The 23,204-nt window shown below is 46.6% G+C and overlaps 2 protein-coding genes across 5 annotated transcripts in view; one reads left to right on the top strand and one right to left on the bottom strand.

The window, feature by feature from the left end:
• Positions 1–1,521: 1,521 nt before the first annotated feature.
• TSSK6 (testis specific serine kinase 6) lies at positions 1,522–2,355 on the top strand (the record flags this gene model as incomplete). The annotated part of the gene is made up of 1 exon (XM_082763918.1): positions 1,522–2,355. The coding sequence occupies one exon, from the start codon at positions 1,522–1,524 to the stop codon at positions 2,353–2,355; it is 834 nt and encodes a 277-aa protein (XP_082620044.1).
• A 12,667-nt stretch (positions 2,356–15,022) lies between these two features.
• MYO1B (myosin IB) overlaps positions 15,023–23,204 on the bottom strand; it is a 92,135-nt gene continuing 83,953 nt past the window's right edge. For 3 of the 4 annotated variants that reach the window (XM_082763404.1, XM_082763405.1, XM_082763402.1), the window contains 3 exons: positions 22,160–22,312; positions 21,170–21,297; positions 15,023–18,021 (listed from right to left, as the gene is read on the bottom strand). In XM_082763404.1, the coding sequence (XP_082619530.1) occupies positions 17,898–18,021; positions 21,170–21,297; positions 22,160–22,312 (405 nt within the window). In that variant the 3' untranslated portion in view covers positions 15,023–17,897. The remainder of the gene's footprint in view (positions 18,022–21,169; positions 21,298–22,159; positions 22,313–23,204) is intronic. The other variant, XM_082763403.1, reaches the window with a different exon arrangement.

Below are 23,204 nucleotides of genomic sequence, written 5' to 3' on the forward strand. Positions count from 1 at the left end.
TTCCTTCTCAGGCACCCGTCTGAAACACACCAGTGTGACCCGGGTACCACGGGCAGCAGGACCTGCTGTGGAGGGATTGGAAGGAAAAGAGATTTTTATATTTTTCTACCAATAAACGTTGAGCCAACAGCTAACAAGGCAAAAATCCACTTCCCAGCAACCTACGCACAGCACAGCACAAGGAGCCCAGGTGTCTTTCCTCCTCCTCTGCCCGGCAGCATCCTGCAGACACGAAACCCCTCCTGCGGCTGCCTTTCCCTGGAGCTCCTTCCCAAAAGTCCCCTGCCGTGCTGCGAGCTGCGGAGCCGGCTGAGCAGAGGGACGGGCAGCAACGCCTGCATGGCTGCAAACCAGCCCAGCTCCTCTCGGCTTAGCCCGCAGCGTACAGGAGGGGGAGCGTTTGCTGCAGTATTTGCTGCAGTACTTGCTGCTTCCCCGTGCCCACCTGGGCTCGCTCTCCCGTCCCCCTGTTAGGGGAGGACTCCTTGAATCATTTCTGAGCCTATATGTGTCTCCCTCAGCCAAGCTCGGCCACAAAATTACCCCTTCCCCTTTCAGCATCACTCGTTGCTCTTCAGTTTTCCCACCCCGCTTTAGACAACGTCTCCTGTTATTACAGGGGGCTTCAAAGAGGTTTCCTGTAAACAAGGATTTGATCTACAAGCTTTGGGGACACGCACATGGTTTGAACTCCATCTCCTGTTTCAGGAGCCACACCAAGCATCAGCCAAACCCCTGTAGCTACACACACGTCCTCCTGGCCAGCAGATCACGGGCAGCTGAATTTTCCTGAGATGTTCTGGTAGTAAGAAGGGAAGGAAGGCCCAGTGTAAGCATTTTCCCTTATAAAAATATCCAGTTTCATTCATTCAGTTATATATTCAGCAGATAACACTCAGCATCGTGATCGCTGCCCCCGGGAGCCAGGGCAAAGCAGCCCCACAGCACGTGTGGAGCTGTGTGTGCGCGGCTCCACTGCTTTCATTTCAAGTGACCTCGCAAGGCTGACAAGCTGGGCTCACGAGAGGCCTTTTCTCAGCCTTTGGTTGAGTCTCACCCCTCGTTAGAACCCATTTAAGCAAAATATATATTCAAAACTTAAAAACAGCATCCGGGACCGCGGATGTTTTGTGGTCCTGGGCTCCTTTTTCTAGCCAGAAAGGCAACGTTGCAGCTCATCGTCGGCTAATTCTCTTGAAAACGCAAATGAAGAGGAGAAAAATGGTTTAAAAAACGCCTATGTAAATAAATATATAAAATAATACGTATTTGGCAGCGAGAGTTCTCCCCGTGTGTGTACGGACGTGCCCAGGACAGCCGTGGTGGGCAGCAGCGGACACCCCCCGTCTCACAAAGGCTCTGCCCCATCACAATGCCCGGGTGAGCCCTGAGGCCCGCGGTGGCAGCTGTGGGGCCATGGGGGGAGAGTGAAGGCCGCCGAGTGCCACGCACCATGCGTTGAAGTTCCCGAGCCCTGGAGCAGAAGGCCCGCTGTGGTGAGGCCCGCCGGGATCGCTCGACATGCCGAAAACCGACGCGGGCGAGAGGCTGCTCTGCGCGCTGGGCTACAAGCTGGGCCAGACCCTGGGCGAGGGCAGCTTCTCCAAGGTGAAAGAGGCCACCTCCAGCAAGTACAAGGTCCCCTTGGCCGTCAAGGTGGTGGACCGGCGCCGAGCCCCCCCGGCCTTCGTCTACAAGTTTCTGCCGCGGGAGCTCTCCATCCTGCGCCGGATCCGGCACCCCAACATCGTGCGCATCTTCGAGCTGATCGAGGTGTGCAACGGCAAGCTCTACATCGTGATGGAGGCGGCGGCCACCGACCTGCTGGAGCTGGTGCAGCGGCGGGGGAAGCTGCCCTGCGTCCCCGAGGCCCGCGACATCTTCGCCCAGGTGGTGGGGGCCGTGCGCTACCTGCACGACCGCAACCTGGTGCACCGGGACCTCAAGTGCGAGAACGTGCTGCTGGCCGCCGACGGCCGCCGGGCCAAGCTGACCGATTTCGGATTCAGCAAGGAGGCCGGCACCTTCCCGGACCTGAGCACCACCTTCTGCGGGTCGGCAGCCTACGCGTCCCCCGAGGTGCTGCTGGGCATCCCCTATGACGCCAAGAAGTACGACGTGTGGAGCCTGGGGGTGATGCTCTTCGTGATGGTGACCGGCTACATGCCCTTCAACGACACGCGCATCCGCAGCATGCCCCAGCAGCAGAAGAAGGGGGTGCTGTACCCGGAGGGGCTGCCCCCGCTGCCGGAGCCCTGCCGAGCCCTCATCGCCCAGCTGCTGCGCTTCAGCCCGGCCGCGCGGCCCGGCGTGGGGCAGGTGGCCAAGAACAGCTGGCTGAAGGGGGACATCTGAGGGAGGAGAGCCGGGGAGGGCGCTCACACCTTGGCGCAATCAATGCTGTAGAGGAAAAAAATAGGTGTTAATTGATCGTTTCCAGCTGCGGGCTGTGGGCGGGAGTGAGCTCCACGCGTTGGTGAGGCCATGTGGTGGTTCAGGTGGTGGTGGTGGTGTCAAGAAGGCGGCCGTGCCCCTTCACAAGGGGGACAAATGAGCCCACTGCACATTAGGCTTCAAGCCACGCTGACCGTGGTGAGCAAGGGCTAAGAGCAAACCCTCAGAGAACCCTTTTAAAGAAGTAGCGAGGCTGTGCAGGGACAAAATTAGGAAGGCCAAAGCTCATCTGGAGCTCAATCTGGCTACTGCCGTTAAAGATAACAAAAAACGTTTCTATAAATACATCAACACAAAAAGGAGGACTAAGGAGAATCTCCATCCTTTACTGGATGCGGGGGGAAACTTAGTTACAAGAGATGAGGAAAAGGCGGAGGTGCTCAATGCCTTCTTTGCCTCAGTCTTTAGCGGCAATACCGGTTGTTCTCTGGATACTCAGTACCCTGAGCTGGTGGAAGGGGATGAGGAGCAGGAAGTGGCCCTCATTATCCATGAAGAACTGGTTGGTGACCTGCTACGGCACTTAGATGTGCACAAGTCGATGGGGCCGGATGGGATCCACCCAAGGGTACTGAGGGAACTCGCAGAGGAGCTGGCCAAGCCACTGTCCATCATTTATCAACAGTCCTGGCTATCGGGGGAGGTCCCAATCGACTGGCGGCTAGCAAACGTGACGCCCATCTACAAGAAGGGCCGGAGGGCAGACCCGGGAAACTACAGGCCTGTCAGTTTGACCTCAGTGCCAGGGAAGCTCATGGAGCAGATCCTCCTGAGAGTCATCATGCAGCACTTGCAGGGCAAGCAGGCGATCAGGCCCAGTCAGCATGGCTTTATGAAAGGCAGGTCATGCCTGACGAACCTGATCTCCTTCTATGACAGAGTGACGCGCTGGGTGGATGAGGGAAAGGCTGTGGATGTGGTCTACCTTGACTTCAGCAAGGCTTTTGACACCGTCTCCCACAGCATTCTCCTCAAGAAACTGGCTGCTCTTGGCTTGGACTGGCGCACGCTTCGTTGGGTTAGAAACTGGCTGGATAGCCGGGCCCAAAGAGTCGTGGTGAATGGAGCCAAGTCCAGTTGGAGGCCAGTCACTAGTGGCGTCCCCCAGGGCTCGGTGCTGGGGCCGGTCCTCTTTAATATCTTCATCGATGATCTGGACGAGGGCATCGAGTGCACCCTCAGTAAGTTTGCAGATGACACCAAGTTAGGTGCGTGTGTCGATCTGCTTGAGGGTAGGAAAGCTCTGCAGGAGGATCTGGATAGGCTGCACCGATGGGCTGAGGTCAACTGCATGAAGTTCAACAAGGCCAAGTGCCGGGTCCTGCACCTGGGGCGCAATAACCCCAAGCAGAGCTACAGGCTGGGAGAGGAATGGTTGGAAAGCTGCCAGGCAGAGAAGGACCTGGGAGTGATGGTGGACAGTCGGCTGAATATGAGCCAGCAGTGTGCTCAGGTGGCCAAGAAGGCCAACGGCATCCTGGCTTGTATCAGGAACAGCGTGACCAGCAGGGCTAGGGAGGTGATCGTCCCCCTGTACTCAGCTCTGGTGAGGCCGCACCTCGAGTACTGTGTTCAGTTTTGGGCCCCTCGCTACAAGAAGGACATCGAGGTGCTTGAGCGGGTGCAGAGAAGGGCGACGAAGCTGGTGAGGGGCCTGGAGAACAAGTCCTACGAGGAGCGGCTGAGGGAGCTGGGCTTGTTCAGCCTGGAGAAGAGGAGGCTCAGGGGTGACCTTATCGCTCTTTTTAGGTACCTCAAGGGAGGCTGTAGCGAGGTGGGGGTTGGCCTGTTCTCCCACGTGCCTGGTGACAGGACGAGGGGGAATGGGTTTAAGTTGAGCCAGGGGAGTTTTAGGCTAGATGTTAGGAAGAACTTCTTCACTGAAAGGGTTGTGAGGCACTGGAACAGGCTGCCCAGGGAAGTGGTGGAGTCACCATCCCTGGAAGTCTTCAAAAGACGTTTAGATGTAGAGCTTAGGGATATGGTTTAGTGGAGGGCTGTTAGCGTTAGGTTGAAGGTTGGACTCGATGACCTTGAGGTCTCTTCCAACCTAGAAATTCTGTGATTCTGTGATTCTGTGATTCTCAGGATGCTCACCCCAGAGCACCTTTAGGGGCCAGGTCTGAGCTCTCCCAGCGAGCCAGCCTTGTTTGCCACCAAAATGGGTTGAGATGAGGTGGGGGAGAAGTGGTGGTCCCGTAAATCACTACTGCAGAGACAACGTCCTTTCTATTCTTTATATACTGCCCTTTAGATCTCACGGGGATATTACAAAACACAGATCCACAGCAGAATCCCTGCAGGCAACCCAACAGCATCACAGAGCCACAACTTTTACTGCGGCTTCGAGATCCGTGCCTTAACTTCAACCAGATCTTGCAGATGCTGGTTCTTGCCAGCATCTGGCATCTCTGCCAAGAGATACCGGGTGAGAAAGAAATGCCACTGGCCGTGGAGAAGGCTGAAATGGGACAGAAGGAAAGATGTAAGGTAAAGGAGCACTGCCCTGCTCACACCAGCTTCCCCGCTCCCACACAAAGGTACCAGTTACTCTGCAACCCCCCGAATCCTTGATGTACGCCAGCTGCCAAGCCCCACGTTCAGCCAGGTATTTAAAGGCAGGAGCTGGCATCTGAGATGTGCTTTCATGAGGAGTTTCAAATCCCCTTTAAATGAGTTCCAGCCGAGCTTCCACAGAAATGAAAGTCCAAGAGAAAATGTCCAGCTGGGTGGTCTGCTCGTCCCGGTGTCGCTGGTGCCCCGTGAGCTCACACAACGCAGCCTTGGCAGCGGCTCCCCCAGCGAGGGTACGTCTGAAACGAGCAGACGAGCCCACACGGTCCTGCTGGAGGAGAAGGAAACGTCTTTCGTAACACAAACATTTTGGGTCTATTAAAAGCGGCAGCTTAAGTAGAACAAGATGTGGCAGCAGAGCCAGCCCAAGGCTTTTCAGCACATGGGCTACGGCAAATTTTTGCCACCCCCGGAATGAAGATTTACTTTGCTCTCAAGCCTTGCAGCTGCAAAATAAATCTTCACAGCAGCAGAGTCCAAAGCGGACAGAGAAAGGGATGGGAAGGGTGTCCTGGGGCCATCCGTGGCTGGGGAAACAGGCTTAGGAAGGATCAGGGGGCCGCTAGGGATGGAAAAGACCAGAGAAGCTGAAAGGGTGTGGGAAGAAAATGCAGGGTGGCCAGAGTTGCAGCAAGGCTCTTCTACGGACTGCAGTGTCTGGGGGAAGGTGGCTGGTGGGCTGGGGGCAGGCAGTTCCAGTTCAGTCACCAGCTGCAGGAATCGGTGATCCTCTAAAAGGGAAATGCTCCCATCCGAAAAAACCCCGCACGTCCGTAGAGGACATGGATCAGTTCAACGGGCTCCTGTTTGTGGTGTTTGAGCTTGGAATCCACGGTTGTCATTAAAAAACAAAATAATCGCTTGCTCTCTAGACCGAGCAGTAATTTCCATCCTGTCAGGCTACTGCCAAATGGTTAAGAGTCAGCCTGACTTTGCTTGCACAGCCTTCGAGACCGTGAGCCTTTTATTAGGGGAAGTCACAGGACTTGGGAAAACGTGGCCATGCAGCACATACTCACATTGGGATTAGACCCAATGGATGCCCTGTGTTTGTCCTTCCAGCTGGTCAGGAACAAATATTTTCCGTCCGTGTGAGAGCACTGCCAAGAATCAGTTCTGTGTGTAGTGCTGGTGAATCCCAGGCGCGAGTACGGCGGGTACAGGTAGGTAACCCCTGAGCGTAAAGCCTGTACAGCAACACAGAATCATAAACAGGAGCTTTTGCTGATTTGCTTTAGGCTATAAAGCTTGCATTTATAAACAACAAATAATGTCTCTAGGCATGAGACATCCTCAAGGGCTTTCACGTGTTTCCACAAGGTGGGCTCAGAGCTCTTCGGCCACACACCTCGAAACGTTCAAGATCCAGACTTCACCCAGGAGCCTTCCTCGCTCCAAAGCGCTCTCAGGTCGTGCTCCGGGGCTCTCCTCTGAGCTCTGCCAGCCCTGGTGGGATTGTGCGGCCTCTTCTTTTGCTTTCTGCTAATTCTCCTTCGCCAAAGACAAAGCGAAGACAAAACGAGTTGTTCTAAATCCCAGGACCTGATCTCCCCCCACACACCACATTCTCCCACACTACTGCATCGGCTGAGACGGGACGGTCCCGTGCCATCGCCCCGTCACTACTGTCACCTCTCAGTCCTTCAGGCTGTTATATCCGTGCCTTGGAACCATTTGGAGTGCCTCTCACACATCCTGAAGCAATCTTAGCCCCCGGGGCCATACTCCCAGCCGCAGCAGCGCCGTGCTGCCTGGCCTGCAGCCCGTGACCCGCTTCAGCCGTCCTCGGCCCGGCCAGCGCGGGCAGGTGTGGTGCGAGGCGTGCCGGGGTGACCCTGCCGTGTTCAACAGGCAATTTAGCAAATAAATGTACCTCGCTCTGCTCGCATGCATTCACCTTCCCATAATTGCAGCCTTCAGTCCTTGCAGCCTTTTATCCAGCTCCCTTGTGCCCTCGTCTTCCTCTCCGAGCCCCATGCTGCCCGAAGCGATGGGTCCCCGTGCGTCGTCAGTCGTCTTCACTTTACGGACTCATTTATTTGCTTTTCCTACCCCGTGTGGGTCTCCACGCTTGCTTGCCTGTTGGAAGAGCGGAAAGGAGGCCACCGCTTTCATATCTTGATCCACTCAGTTATATTAAGCGTAACAATAAAAAACAACAAGGCTCGCACCAAAGGACAGGAGCCAGAGGCTCCCCAAGCGCACAACTTTCCTTGCAGACGAGAGGTTTTCCATGAATCATATTTTCATTTTCACAGCACCTACCAAACATTAATCCTCACGCTAGCACCAGGTGGCAAATATTATTCTCCCTGTGTTACGGTGAGCAGGCTAAGTGGCTTACCTCAAGCCAAGGGGATTGCATTTTACATTACGGTGTAAAACGTCCCCGGCCTCCAGACTTCAGAGCCATGAGCTGAGCAGTCTTGAAACACTTAACAAATTCAGCGCTATCTGATGGCCTGGAAAGACAACTGAATTCCCTCTGCAACTGCTCCCAAATCAATCTCATTTTATCTCATGAGTGAGTAAGAGAGAATGTGCTACAAAAGCAGGTCCCGGCTCTGAATAAAGGATCCAAGTTTCTCCTGGAGTGCCAAGGGCTGTGTAAGGGGGGGATTCTGTGCCACTCCTTCCTGCCCACCTTATCACCAGCCACAGGAGCAACCAGCAGGTTCCCCAGAAGACACACACTGCATCCTTCCTTTCCCCAGCTGCTGACCATCCCTGCCCCAGAAGGTGGCCCGTGTTCAGTGAGCGAGGCCTGGGGCACAGCAGAGGACCTTCAGCTCAGGGTGCTGGCCCTGCTGAGCTGTTGCTGTCCTCGCAGACAACCTTGCTCGGGGGCCGCCAGACAGCGCTCTCATTAGCTACAAGCAGAAAACAAAGCGTGCGTTACTGCCTCAGATATAATGATAACCCTTGGCTCCGTGTTGGCATGTTCAGCAGCTCGTTAATGGGCTGCCTTGGAACACGTACAACGCCCCGCCACGCACACACGCGCCTGCTCATTTATTGTATCAGGAGCTGCCCCTCTTTCTGTCTGACGTACTTCTCCCGCGTCCAGAAAATGGTGCAAACCGCCCCACGCAGAGCAAACCATGATTGATGAATGAATCCTGGGGAAAGCAGTTTTGCTCTCTGTGCGCTCTACAGCCAATTAACTTTTTTGACACCGAGAGCCACGTTCAGGTACTACCAACAGGTCCAGAGAAGTGCTGGAGGAAGGACCCATGGAGGGTTGGACCTACCAGAAGCCCACAAAAAAACACATTTATTTACATCATTCCTACTGCGAGTGAGGGACAGTACTTTGCCTTCCTCCTGTTCCAGAACCTGGAAGGAAGCTGAGGCCATGAACACAAAAAGAGAGGCAGGGTTTGCTGCTGCTCTGCTTCTTGTCCTTTCCCTTGAGAAAATCCAGCAGAGGCGACCATAGCCATTCCCACCACGTACTTCATTTCATCTTCACAGAAGAAGAAGAAACTTCTGCTCGCTATCGTTTATTAGCTGCTATTTCAGGCAGTGCTTGGCAGGAGCCTGGAGACAACTGTGCTGGTGGTTTTGGGATGGAGAGTCCGCCTGTCAGCAGATTGAATCTATTACAAATGCTATTCTCAAGACGTCATGCGGGATCTAAACTTCAAACCTGCAACTCAGCACAAACTTCATTTCATTGTGAAACCAGAGACTTTTCAATTGCATCTGCAACACTTACAGAATATCCACGTTCTCCATTGTACCCTGCTCCATCTCTCTGGTTTTACTCTACCCCTAAATTTGCTGTGTGCCTCAGCTTTTTACAGGGGCAAGCAACAGCTGCACGTCAGATGCTTAGCAAGCAAAGCTCCAGCAGTGGGTGAAAACACAGAAATGCACATCAGCTGATGACCTGCCTGGCCGCAGAGGAGCAACAGTGGTTTCGGTGCGTGCTTCAGTGTGTATGTGGGGTTTTGCATCCAGCAGAAAGAATCGGGTGAGACTTTGGTGTGCAGGACCAGGACCAGTGTGCAACCGAAGGCATGCGTTAAAATGCTGGCTGCTTCAATCATCAACTCTGCTGAAGGTTTCAGTATCCCCAGTCTCCAAAAAGAATTCACTATATTGACAATTCACTATATTGAGTTGGGGTTGAAATCATCACCCGCAAGAAGATTATCCCAACGCACTACTTCAGCTGAGCTCCTGTCTCCAGGGTTTTCTCCTAAATTTACCAGCAAGAACATTTTAAATCAGTATACAGAGCTGCGAAGCTGCAATTTCATGCCAGAATCAGACAGGACCTGTAGCTAACTCCAACACGAGAGAAATACAAAATAAAAGCACACAGGAGGGCAGTTTTTGTAAAGGGGACATTTTCTCCAGTAGTAGACAGACTGAATCCGTCTTGATTTTATTGCTATGTATCTTGAGAGCTTGCTTTCCTCACAGTTAAAAGAAAATCTCTTCTACCAAGACAAACTCACAACAGTCAGCAGCACCAGGAACAAACTGTTGGGCCCAAGAAGTGGAGGAGAGTGTTTTTCACACCGATGACTAGGGCGTTCATCTACAGTTTGAGGCCGGAAATGTGGTTCTTGGAGCTGGTATAAGAAGTATAGACCATCAGAAAAGAAAAAAAAAAAAAAGAGAGAGAGAGCCATGGAAGGTTGAAGAACAAAAAATGAGCACATTGTGTCCAAAGAAAGTTCAACAATTTTCCCAGCTCATTGAATTGTGGGAACTTTGCTTTTCCAGGGAATAACTATGCTATTTTTAGCGTTTTTATTATACAATTTGTCACAAGCTGTCTCAGGAGACTATCAACAATCAGTTTCAAACAGCATTTGACCACAAACACTTCTCCACATGTGATTTAGAACATCTGGACCCAAGGAGTCAGCTTTCAAAGCATGCCAGCACCGTGCTGGCTCCCCGCATTTCTTCTTGCTTCCATCTTCACGTCCATTGTCAGAACACGTGTAGAAACCAGGCTCCCAAACTCCAAAGCTCCAACAATGCATCCACGCTCCATACTTACACCGAAGTGCTGGGAGAGGAGGCACCGTGCTCTCGGGAGAGGAGGGCAGCCGGGGATTGCTGGTAGCACATTCCAGGCATTGCCGAGCTGCCGTGATTTATACGTCATGCTCCCTAAAGATAGGGGATGAGATGCTTGGCCTGGAGCCTCGCCAGCCTGTTCGCACTGTCACATCTGCAGATCTGGAAAGGAGGTGCCCGCTCCTCTGCTGCGTTCCAGCTGTAGGCACTGCCTCTGTATGTGGCCCGCGGAAGGCTCTGGCCACCAAGGGAAACCTTCTCACCAGAAAGTTTGGGTAGGTAGAGTGCAAATCCACAAAGCAGCTCTTCAGTGAATCTGAGACGGGGATGGGAAGATATGAAAAAGGAATGCAAGCAAATAGCAGAGGAAATGACATTATGATCCCAGCTGGAAACGCTGTAATGATCTGCTTGGTGTCTGTGTAGAAACCTGCATGAGAATGGAGAGATTCAGGCCCCTGCAGAGCCAATGAGTATTTTATCATCAGCTGGAGGGGGATGAAGGTTTCACGCAGCCATTAATTTTGTGTTCGCCTGTATTTTCTCTCATAATCCACACATATGTGGTGCGATCGTACAGCAATCTACATTTCCACTACCTTCTGTCATGCAAGCCTGGCCTCCCCACAGTCTACCAAAGCCATATTCATTAGGACATATGCTGTGGTGCTAACAAAGCTCCCAGACCAAACCCCACACAAATACTGCTTCGTAACAGTTCAGTCAGCACAGGGGAGAGGGAAATACTGAGCTGCGCTTTGGGAAGACTTGGGAGCGACATTATGGGGGTTTCTACTTCTTGTTCAACCCTGTGTGCTCTCAAAGAACAGCCGGTTAAATTCCGGCACGTTTCTCTTTCTGAACTTAAAACAACTGGGATTTTGGTACACGGTGTCTGTTGGGAGAGCTCACCAAGCCTTGGAGGCCTGTCAGGAGCAGAGCACGCAGGCCGGGCGGCCCAGCGCGCGGTTCGAGCAGGCCCGGCAGAGTAGCACAGCCGCCATTTTGACCAAAGCTTGGGGCTTGGAGCTCAGGTTTTCAGGAGCAGAGTTAGGGGACTTTGGTCCAGCAGTTGCTGACAAATCCCTCATCCCCTGCAAATCACACACACAAGCCGCTGTCCAGTATCACCCGCTCGTGGGGCGCACGCCTGCCACCACTCAGGGACAGCATTCAGAGGTCACACACGGGGGACACCACCCTGGCTCTCTGGTTTACAGCCAGGCATCTGAGTGCCAGTAAAACAGAAGAAAGAAAACTGTGGTTTCTATAAAACCTGAGTTTCTGCTAGATTCTTTTCTGCTCCTGAAGCAGACGGCAAGCACTGAGCACTGGGTACAAGATGCCTGTATTTCCTCCTGTACCTCACGCCTCCTTTCTAGTCTCACCTGCGTTCCCCCTTTCGTCCATCCCTCTTCAGCAGGAGGTGGTTCTCAGCACCTGGTGGCTCCTTTGCTGCCACTGCTCCTCGTTTCTCACCTGACTGCTCCAGCGTGGGCTCCTCCACAGGCTGCAGCCCTGTCAGGGTTGTACCCGCTCCTCTGGCCACTCCTGGTCCCTGCCCAGGCGGCTCCTGGCCTCCAGCCCTCCTCAGGCTGTGCTTTTGCTTTGGCATTTCTCCCCTCCTGTTTTGCTCAGGCTGCCTCATTTTTCTCAGCATTTGCTACCATTTCTTAAGCACGCCTTTGCAGAGACACCGCACGGCTCTGCTCCGACTACCAAGGGGCAGCCTCTGGCCACCTCACACCGCTCCCCGTGCTGCCCCCCGCGACAAGCCCTGCAGCTGGGACACGGGGAGAGCAGCTCACGGCCCTCGTTTTTGTTCCTGGTTAGCTCCATTCCCTTTTCAAACCCATTTTTTTGTTTATTGATGCCCTACTTCAAAACAAATTCACTGAGCCTTAGCAGAGAGATCGCACACACTGGGGTGACGTGGGAGAAGGGAACATCTGGCAGTGCAAAACCAAGCGACGGGAGAAAGCCACACCAAGGGAAGCCTCCAACTAATGCTACAGGCCAGGATTAGCACAGTGCGAGTCATCTAGAGCACAGAAACAAAAATAGAGCAAATCTACAAAGGCTTTGCTCTTCCACCCTGACTAAAGAAAGCCATAGGTCCCCACCCATGGCAGCCGGGGGTCTGGCAGCTGAATAAGACACGCTGCTGTCTTTGGAAAGGGTTTCCTTGCCCTGATTCTACAGAAAAGCCTGGAGATGTGGCTGAAGCTGAACCCTGCAGAGCAATTTTAGCTCTCCTCTTGAATTGAGGTTTTCTTTGGTGCTTTGGGCAGGGGATTGGACCCCCCAGCTACGTGCCCTGTAGCCTGTCAGCTGGTCCCGCACAGCATCCTTTGGGCAGGTGCTGGCAGTGAGAGGAGGCATCACTCCTGCCCCATCCCACCCAGATGGATGGACGTGGTCCTCTTCATTCACAGACTGACATTTAACAGCTCACAGTCCTCCTTTCCTTTCTATTTTTAGTCTACCCTGAGAAATCCTACCTCTGCCTCAAGAGGAGGGAGAAAACCACCCAGGTAGGATCCAGAACCACATCCCAGAACCACACACACAGTGCTTGGGAGCCCAGCATGTGATAGATACCACACGATGCCAACACAGCACCGCTTCCTAAATGCAAAAGCTTTCAAACAGGGGAAATGGGGAGAATGTGTTCATGCCAGTAATGGGCTGACTGTGAGCTTCGAAGTTATATATTTATGTCACAGTGAGTTTCTGGTGTTGGTTTAAAGCCAATTTTTCCTATACCAGAAATAGCTGATTTTTTATTTTTTGCATTATTCCCATAACAGTTAATGAAAACTCAGGGAACTGCCATCAATATCTCACAATCTTTGTATAATATTAAGTTTGGGATGCAATCAACAATTAGGATCTTCCATTGCACTTAAAAGCTCATCCACAGCTTTTGGACTTCATGAATAAAAATGAAATTTTAATTAATAGGTTATGGTTATTTTGGATCAGGCAGCATTGCTTTGAACGCCTGCAGTTGGATCCTTCATGGTTAAACGTATGCCAAGGTCTCTTTCCATAGCTATGGCAGCAGGAAGGCAAGCAAAGCCAAGGTATTTGCAGCTATTTAATGCTCCTCTGCGTCTGAATATAAATGAGTTCCCTCCTTTTGGCACCTGGGCTTGAAATTACCATTTTGTATTCTGACGGATTCCTTTTTTAAGGCTACAAGAAGCAACCTTGAAAACTGCGTGCAGTGAATCAAGGCAGCAGGGACTTCATCACAGCATAGCTTCAAGTGGATTTCTCTTCTAACAGGAGGAGACAGAGCAGTGAGAGTGAGCACACAGCAACAGAAGCTTTTCATGTTTCAGGCTTCGCTTTTGCTTTTTGTCAGAGTTTTGGGAAGCACTGGTGATACTGATACAGCTAGCAAATGAGCTTGAAAGGGAACAAAGCATCTCTTAACAAAAACAGCTCTTAGTTAGAAGGGGAATAAAATATTTCCTATACACTCAGCTGAAACCAAGGTGCCAGGATGCAGAGGTAGATAATGGAAGAAAATAATCTGAAAGGAAAAAAAAACGGTGTTTTACTCTTGAGACATTCCTTCCTCCCTTTGTCACTGCAGAGTCCATCAAAGCAGGAGGGAATGAGGACTGGAGGAAACCAGAACTTGATGAGAGACAGAGTGGGAAACAGCACCTGATACCTCTGAGACCATCCAGCATCAAGATACTGGTAGGCCTGTAAAAATCACTATTTAACGTGGCAAAAAGCATAATCTCCCACTTTCCCTCGGGGGCCAGGGATGAACAGCCTAAAAGGCACAAGCTCCTGGCCACACTTACACTCCACCGCTCAGTCGCAAAGCCCAGAGACTCAGATGCCACGCATGTGGGAGGAAGCCAAAAACACCCTTAATGCTAAAAAGCCTGTGGTCAGTACCAAAGATCAGAGTGATTGCAAACACAAAGGCGGCTCACCAGCCTCTACTGACACGAGGCTGCTGTTAAACACCGTGCTCAGCAGAGAAGAAACAAGTTTCTGAGGTGATGGGCAAGGGAGCTGGGGCACAGGCAGCGTGCTCATTGGCACACCACCCATGGGCAAGGGCTCTGGCAGAAGCAGGAATGACGTTTAACTCATAGTTTGGCCACTCATCCTGAACACTATACAGCAGAGCCTTACCTTAGGGTAAGTGCAGTTAAGTAAGAAATGAGTTGAATTAAGAAGAGAGATTCAGATTCTTCAGATTTTCTTTACTCTAAGAGGCTTTTGTGTTTCATACTTGTAAATTTTGCTTAGCCAGTGGAAGTCAGATGCCAATGTCTTAAAAGCTTAGGCTAAAAGAGAATCTGTTTCTAAAAATCTTTAAAAAATCTAATTAATTTTAAGTTAAAGCTTGAATACTCAACTCTTCTCTGCGTGCAAGGGAACAGGAGTAGAGTTGGTGCTAGCTGATAGCAAGTTGGGACTAAGTTTGATATTCTTCTCCCAACCCCAAGTCTTCGATAGCCCTAGCTTACCTTAGACAGGTGCAGCATGAAAGAGTGATCTGTTTCCTAAAAAAACAAATAAAAATAAATTTAAAAAAATCATAGTAGCACACTTATTTCTCTTTGCCTTCTAGCTAACATTTTGAGATTGGCCAATTAAAATCTGCCCCAATCTACATAAATACATTTTTACAAGAATTATTAACGGCAACTGTAGATTCACCATAATCCTTTATACTCTGTATGCTCCACTCAAAAAGTACAGAACTGATGGAATCAGTGCTGCTGAATGAGCAAGTACTTCAGTCAATGCTATCCTGCTAGGAAAAACAGGACCTTTCCATACAGTGAATGCATTAGCAAGGAATCACACACATTTCTTGTCTCTCCAAGTCACACTGTTGTGTGTATGCAACCTAAAATCCCACCTGCCTGTGCTTTTTAGATTTGAAAGCAGTAAGGAAGGTACAGATAGAGAGAAAGCATAGGTCTAGGAACAGAATTTTTATTTGATTCTGGAAAATTGCAAGAAACAATTTTTTTTTAAATGATCCTTGCCCCGCTTTCAGACGACAAATGAAAATTTACAAGTAAAAGGATGCATAAGGTTAGCACCATAGGAGTAGTTGTTTTCTCTTTACAATTTTGTTTGATAGAAGGTTATAAAAGAATACAGAGGAAAAGAAAAAACTAGCTGACCACGCATTTTTATTTGCAACATCCTAGATACTTAGATCTAAACATCAAAACACCATGACTCAACTAGCATATCTAAATAATTCATGTTCAGCAAAACTCACTCTGTACATTACGAACTGCGTAGGTGTCAGCCGGTAGCTATCACAACGTATGAACTAATATGCAAGGCAAAAATGGTAATGTTCCAGAAAAAGAAGTGAAACAACAGACATCAAAGTGAGGAATTTGCCATTCTTCCAGTGTTATGCTAGTATGGCTACCGCCGCTTGCTGCAAAGACCAACAAAATAAAAGGGATGTGTACTGGGTCTGGCTGTGACGGGGTTAATTTCATGGGTCAAATATCCTAATATTACCCTGAAATATCCTAAAGTTCATTGGACAAACATTCAAATGTACTTAATCTCTCATTTCCTACCTGCAAACAACTACAGGATTACATCAGCCATCATTCAAATGTTTACTTTCCTCTACTTGCATTCATTTTTAAAACGTGCTCCACGTGGTTCTTATTGTAAGGTTTTCAAGATACCAAACAAACCCTCCAGTCCTTACCAGGAAGGAATGCTAACACACAGGTTTTAGGGAGTTTTAAATTTAAGATTTATGTGTTGTCTTCTTAAGGCAATGGAATAATTACTTTGAGGTATCCTAATTTTGCATTATACATTGATACTAAGATTTCCTTTGTAAGCATTACAAAACATCTAAAATGCTTTATATTTTACTAAACTATTAATCTGACTTAGTTATTAATAAAAAAGGGGGGGGGGGGTTAAACTTGGATCATAATGAAGTAACTTTTTGTCATAGTTTGGTTACTCCCACCTTTCAAGGTCATGTGCATGGACTTCTAACAGCAGCATTAAGCAACCAGTTAAAGCAATTGTTTTGTATCCAAATCATAGCAAAACCATCTACTTTAATCCCAAAGTAAGACCCAATATTACCCAAAACAGCTCCTTTTTTTCTTTTTCTTTTTCCAGATTGATAAGGAGGCTACCACTAGCATTAGAACATCAGCTTCTGTACACACAGTTTTAACCTGGAGAGCCAACATTAACGGTGAACTACCCAGAGGAGCCTTCACAGGCATCAGTACTACATAACTTCACCACCGGAAGAGTAACGAGACTCTGAACTTTTCTTTATCTTTTCTTTATTTATGCTTGGACTTCCAGCACTGCACATCAAGTACCCAGGGTCTTCATCTGTCCTATATCAGACTGCAAAAACACAACGGTTTCTCAGCTGTCCTTGCATCAACAAAGCAAACACATTCAGCAACCCCTTCACATGAGTAGTTACTTCTATCTTAAAAATGCAGCTCCTCTTAAGGATTTCAACTAATGCTTCTGGTTTATAAAAGCTTAAGTGCAATCAGTTACGCTGAAAGTTTATAATGCAGCTCTTGGATTGTATTTTCTGTGCACACATTTACATCAGGCACACGAGTTATATAAAATAGTTTGGAGTACAAAAATATGGTTATAACATAGGAGTACCAAACAGCACAGAATTAAAACAGTTTTATTACCATAATACCAATTTATATACAGACCCTCAAATTCAGGAATTTTTAATTTGAAGTATTCTTCCCAAATTGACAACTGTAGTGTACACTCTAAAAAACTGCAAATTAACAACACAAATCTATTTCGACCCCTACGCTGTCTATGCAGGCTGCACCAATCCTCTCTCTTGCACACAAAAATGTATTATAAATAATTTTTCACAAAATGTCATGTATGTCTTATTGCACATTGTACATGCCAATATCTAAAAGAAAGGCTCAAACCCTTCGCTTGATAACTAATGGTTTAAATAACTAGCAGTTACTTGTGCTATGAATACTACTGCGTTTTTCAGGCTCTAATCATAACTGATAATTTAAAAGAAAAAGCAGAACAGAAAATATGCTTTAAACTGTATATCTTTTGTGAATGAAATAAGCTTCTTTAAATTTATTCTTATTTCTACTTTATAAAGTTATTAAAAATATCTGACCCAATTAAAAATCATGTTTCAAAATTTCCACTTTTTTTTTTTTCCATTAAAAATTTATCCATACAACTGCTTGTATAATCATACGTTCCTTCTGTTTTGCAGAATTCGGTGTTCCCCTGCTGTATTTACTAAAGGATCAAGTTATGTATGTCCTAGAGTTAACTACAATGATTAGTGTCTCAGTCTCAGCTCTGCCAGGCTCTCCAGAAAGGGAGGAGCGCGTCAGAGCACCAGAGCAGGTAGGTTGGCATAAAAAGCCACAGGGCACAAGTTGCCACTAAGCATCAAGGTCACGTATAGTTTCTGTTAAGTGGATCTCTAGACTAAGGAATATGAGTAATTTACCGTTAATATGTGGGTTTATGGTATGCTGCAGTAAAATATGGCCACTAAACAAAGAGAATGATTCATGTATGACAGAAAACTTGCCAACTGGTAAAAATGCCCCACTGGGTAAAAATCTGCGTGTTGAAGGTTAAAACTATGGCACAAAGGAAAAAGTTAAAAAGTTAACTGATCAAATGTTTTGCCATGGGTTTCCAAAGCTATTAGCCGTCAACAGCTCTAGAAAGGGGTAAAACCAGCAAAACCAAACTAAAATTGCACTATTACAAAGAAACAAGTCCATGAAAGGGAGAGGCACCAGCTGCAGTTATGGGACAGCCACTTCAAGAAGCCGATTGTTTTTTCGTTTGCAAGTTGGGATGTTGCCATTTTTCTGGCTGCCTTGTATGAACTTCACACACACTTTGTCTTGTCTGAACTGGACCAGAAACCTAGGGGAGGGAATAAGAGCGGTGTTAGTTGAAGGTGGAAAATGCATGATCAAATTTTTTTGAAGTCTTCTTGAAGTCTTTCTGAAGGCCTTTCTTCCATTCACGGCTATAGCTACAAAAAGACACCTGATCCTGCTTCTCCAGGAATAGTTTATAAACAGGGTAATAAAATTAGAGAGAAAGCTGAAAGCATCATTAACAGTATTTTTGGTCATTTATTTGTACTCTGTTTTCAACCATCTACAATGCATCAGTGAGCTAAGTACCTTTTAAAACCAGATTCTGCAGACTAGTCGTCAAAGAAAAACATTTAACATGGTTGTTGGGTTTTCTTTTCATAAAATAATATATATAAAGCCAGCAAAGCAACAATACTGATACTACTTTTTGTCCATAGAGAATTTTACTTTCTTACCATACCATACAGAAATTAGTCATACCAACAGATTCTTTGTCAGGGAAATAAGCTTTTCTCCCACTTAAAAGTGGATAAACGAATATATATACATATTAGTACTCCAGCCACCTTGAGTAAATGCCAGACATCTATCAATTCCCTCCAACACCATTACCCCTGTGACTTAGAAAAAGTTCAGCAGAGGGCAGCTGAAGCCACAACTCATAAAGCGAGGGCTTAGGTTGGTACAAAACCCACGAACGCTCAGTCGAGGAGGACGACTGCTCTGTCTGAGCAGCATTTCAAAAGCTCAGCAGAAATCGGGGTGAATGTTGAATCCTTAGGCCAGGAGTGAACTTGTAGTGTGTAAGTGTTTCTGAATATCTCAGTAGACAGGGAAAATACTGGTAAATCTATTTTATAGCTGAGACTTCCAGGTCCACAGAGTGCCTTCCTGCTGGCACATCAGAAATGTGCTGCAAAATAAACTCATTGTCTTCTGGATTACACTTACTTAGCATATCTAGCATTTTAACAACTCTCTTATTTCTAATACTTAGTTAGCCTTTACAGCTCCCTGCTCAGCAATTAGGAAACTTCATTTCCTCCTCAGCAATCTCCAGATTTAGATACTTCCTACAGTTCAAGGTAAATTCATCTGGATTTGACCCTTCATTTTATACTGGGTGAGAAATTTCAATGACTTTGAAGAGTTGCTTTAAAAAAAAAGAAATAAAAAAAAAACCACATGCTCATTCAGAGCATCAAACTTCTCACCAATCTGGACAGCAAGATTAAAAGCAATAAGCAGGGCAGTGCTGCTTTTTGGCTCAAATGCAGCTGACCTAAAAAGTCCTTTGTAACCCAGCAGATTTTCCCTTTTAGCATCCTTAAAAAGTCTTCCAGCAGAGGCCAAAAACTTCAAAGAATTCATCCTCCAGCCGGAAACCACAAATCAAGCTGACGGCATGGCTCAGGGGAGGAAGTGGCTGTGCCGTGCCGCGCAGCCCCGCTTTCCTGCTGAACAGCACAGGCGCTCCCAGATTAACTTGTTCAGCGCTCCCCGCCAGGCGGGCATCTGGAAAACGTGAGTTAGTCACAGAGCCATCATCTCCTGTCACCAACACAGCATTTTCCTAGACCTTTCCTAAGTCTTCAAGCCTTGCCTACGAGTGTGCTGGCAACCTAGGCAGGCAACGTGCGTCTTTGGAGTAGAGCTGGTCCTGCTCCTGGGCCATTGCTCCAACATAACATATATCCTATAGCATTTCTCTGACTAGACATAGTCCTGGACCACAAGCGTTTTTGCTTTTAGAACTTCTCTTCCCCAAAAGTAGTGTACAGTAGTCAAAACGAGGTCAAATTTTCTCCTCAATTCCTGGTCATGCCTGTATCTAAACTCTGGCATGGAGACGAGAGTAAAGCTTCACCGTGAACAGAGATGGGGCTGCTCAAAAAGAAGCAAACAAAACTTAAAATTATTTAGTCTGGATAAACTCAAGAGCAATACACGCTTGAATGGTTTTAGTCTCCAAAGCAAGAAACAAAAACACATCCCAAAATGCAAGGCTCCCAGAAAGCAGGCTGTTGGCCAGACATAAGGCAGGCTGGCAGGCCAGACAAGTGCAACGTATGCTTAAATTTTGTTTCAGTGCTTTATTCCTCTGTAGCAATCACTAAACAAGAAACTTACTGGGTACAGCCACAACTCTCCTAGAGGCTAAAAAACACACGCTTCAGCAAAAGCGAACTAAATCACATCTGGCAATGGATGGAACAAAGGAAAATGGCAGATGTAATTTTCAAGGAAATAGCAAAATCAGCCTTTATATAAACCCTCAAATCTGAACAGATACAAACTGTAATCACCATCAGGACTCTAGAATACAATCAGTGCCGTGCAGCCAGATAAAAGGTTCAATTTTTGCCTGCAAAAACTTTGCTTCACTAACATTAAAGGCTTCCAAATGTTGTTCTTTATTCAAAGTGAATAAATCCACCAAATCAACACTACTGAAATCAAGGGGTACTTTGCACAACAAACTGAATGCATAAAAACAGTGGACTAAGTGATGGAGCCCTATTCAACAGACTTCATGAATTCACACAAAAATATTTTTATTCCATGACTGCAAACACTGCAAATTCAGTCCTTACTTAAGGAAACATGAAACTGAACCAAACTATGAAGCAAACAAACAAAAACCACAGTAACAAAACACCAACAACTGGTGGCTGAAGCACCATAAGCAGGAACTTTACGAATATATTTTTCACCATCACAAAAAAAAAAAAAAGGTAGAGCTTTAAGAGCTTTATAGACATGCATTTAGTGAGGTGCTTTTCACTCTGCTTTTGTTGTTTTCACTGGAACTTGACACCTGGTGTCCACTCTGCCTAACTGATACACATCTCAGAGGAACACGTGAAGTTTTCAGTTCACACGTGAAAGGATTTCTTCCTATGCATTGTCTCTTAACTGTATCTCATGCAGTATTTCTGCTTCACAGCTCTATTTGGAACTACGTTAAGAAAAGGACATTTTCTCTTACGATTTTTGAGGGAATAAAAGCCAAAAGGAATACTAGAAATGAGTTCTCATTGAATACTGGAAACTTATATACAAGTACTCTGTCAAGAGAAAAGAAGCATTAGTTACACAGTAATGTTTTGTTTCTCTAGCATTAGATACTCGATTTTTTAGCACATTGCATTGAAGGAAATGCACTTTTAAGCAAACAAAAGACATACTCATCAGAAATCTCAATGTTGAGCTTCTGCTTGGTTTGGCTGAGAGTAGTGCGGTAAAGTTTAGTGGCCATTTCGATAAGGTGATCGCTGCTCAACAGAAAATCCCCTTTAACAGCTGCTCCTGAACCCTGCAACAGGAAGAAAAGTAGTTAAGCTATTAGTCCTCTGTCTTGTAAAATAAATAGGGATGCAGTGCAGTGATCAGGCTCAAAATACAGTTGACTCTTAAATAAACTGCAAAGCTGTTGAGAATTAATAACCCCCCTTTCTGAGCCGAAAGGAAGGTCACCACCTGTCCTACATTGTGGTGTTTCTGTCTCCCTCTCTTGGCCATGCCCCAAGGAACTTTTATTTCTTTTTCAGAAGGGAACAGAAACCAATTAACACCACAACATTTGGACGAAGGGGGTCAGTGTGAAAAGCCACTATATATAGCATTCTTCAAATCCAGTTAAGCCAGAAGACAAATGCCAGCATAATGATTTTAACAGAGCAATGCTGACAGTGCAGCAAAGTAAATATAGCACCAAACCAAGTTCTTTGGAGCTGAGTAACCAAATGAGCTGTGCCATAACATGGATTTATTGGAATCACAAAAAGGGGAGAGAAATATTCTACTGGAGTGGCAGAAAGAATTATACAGGGAGCTAGAAAGGAAAACACAGTCACAAGGTATACGAAGCAGATTAAAGGCTCATTTTACTAATGGAAAACGCTAATCCTGAAGAGGCTACAGTGAAAAATGAACTCTGATGTTCACAAGTAAATTATCATTCAGGATGTTATAACCGTTTATCATTCTGAATGCAGCAACTGTTCTCATTTGGCTCCAACACTTTTAAATCAAAGTTTTTTGCAGATGTGGTAACTTTTAAAACCAATGCTCTAAACCTACAAGTTTACCACTTTGAATGCTACAAAACAATAAAGCATTTGGATATTGTGGCATGCCAAACAGTCACATTACTGGAATATAAAGTTGTAACCAACCTCCTTGAGGTGAACTGCAAAGAAGCCATCATTTTGGGAGCTCATGGACACTTTGGTAACATCTCCCAGTGGAACCTCTGACTTGATATTCCCAGACTTCTGATCCGCAAGGAGAACGTTATTTTTGGTTAATAAGAAAATCCTGGATGTAGCCTGTGAAAATACAAAATTGCAAACTATTATCTACACAAAGAGAGAATTGGGCTTTACTGAGCACCTTCTAGGAGTACAAATAGTTCATAGCGTTAATAAGCTTGGCCCACATAAGTAAATACAAACATTTGATGTTCAGTAAAAGCTTCAGATCAGTTAAAATTAGGTCAAATTTATTTGTGTCTAATTATAGATTGAGCTCTGTATGAGCTTAGCTCATTTTGGCACATACGCTTAGATATAAACAGTTTCTTTAATTACTAGCTTACAGTTATAAAATCCAGAAACTGGAAGTCAGAACTATGCAAATCGGGATAACCTCATTTCTCATGCTCTACCAATCCCCAGGAAAACCAGCATTCCTTTTCAGTGACAGCCATTTCAGGACTAAGCCTCGCTTAATTTACCGTTATTGACCTAAACTGTGTCACAACAAATTACATAGGTATTTTTTCCATGCTATGTTATCCTCCCTAGATCTATCAGAATTTTTCTTTAGGAGGATGTACGTTCATGCTTTCAAGCTACAAATATTTCTAAAGCATGAACATATGTTCTTAAGTTAATATTGGAAAATAGTAAGAAACCTATATTTGAAATGAGAGCTTTATCTACATAAACAACCTTCTGAACATGTAAGAAATGAATCCTTATTAAATGATCATTAAGGTCCCTTTCAACCCAAAACATTCTACGATTCTATGAAAAGTGTATTTAAAATTGAAATTCCAAATAGCACAACTTATGTTTGGTGTAAATCTATTCTGAAATGTAATGATAATGAATTATATAGCTTCTTCTCCCATCAAATTTTAAAGAAAAAAATCTTAGCCATTACAGTTAAGATGTGGCTGTCTAAAGCACATAGAACCATAACTCATTATTATTATTA

Source organism: Aythya marila, assembly GCF_965140915.1.
Source record: "Aythya marila genome assembly, chromosome: 6".
In the NCBI taxonomy this organism is placed as follows: Eukaryota; Metazoa; Chordata; class Aves; order Anseriformes; family Anatidae; genus Aythya; species Aythya marila.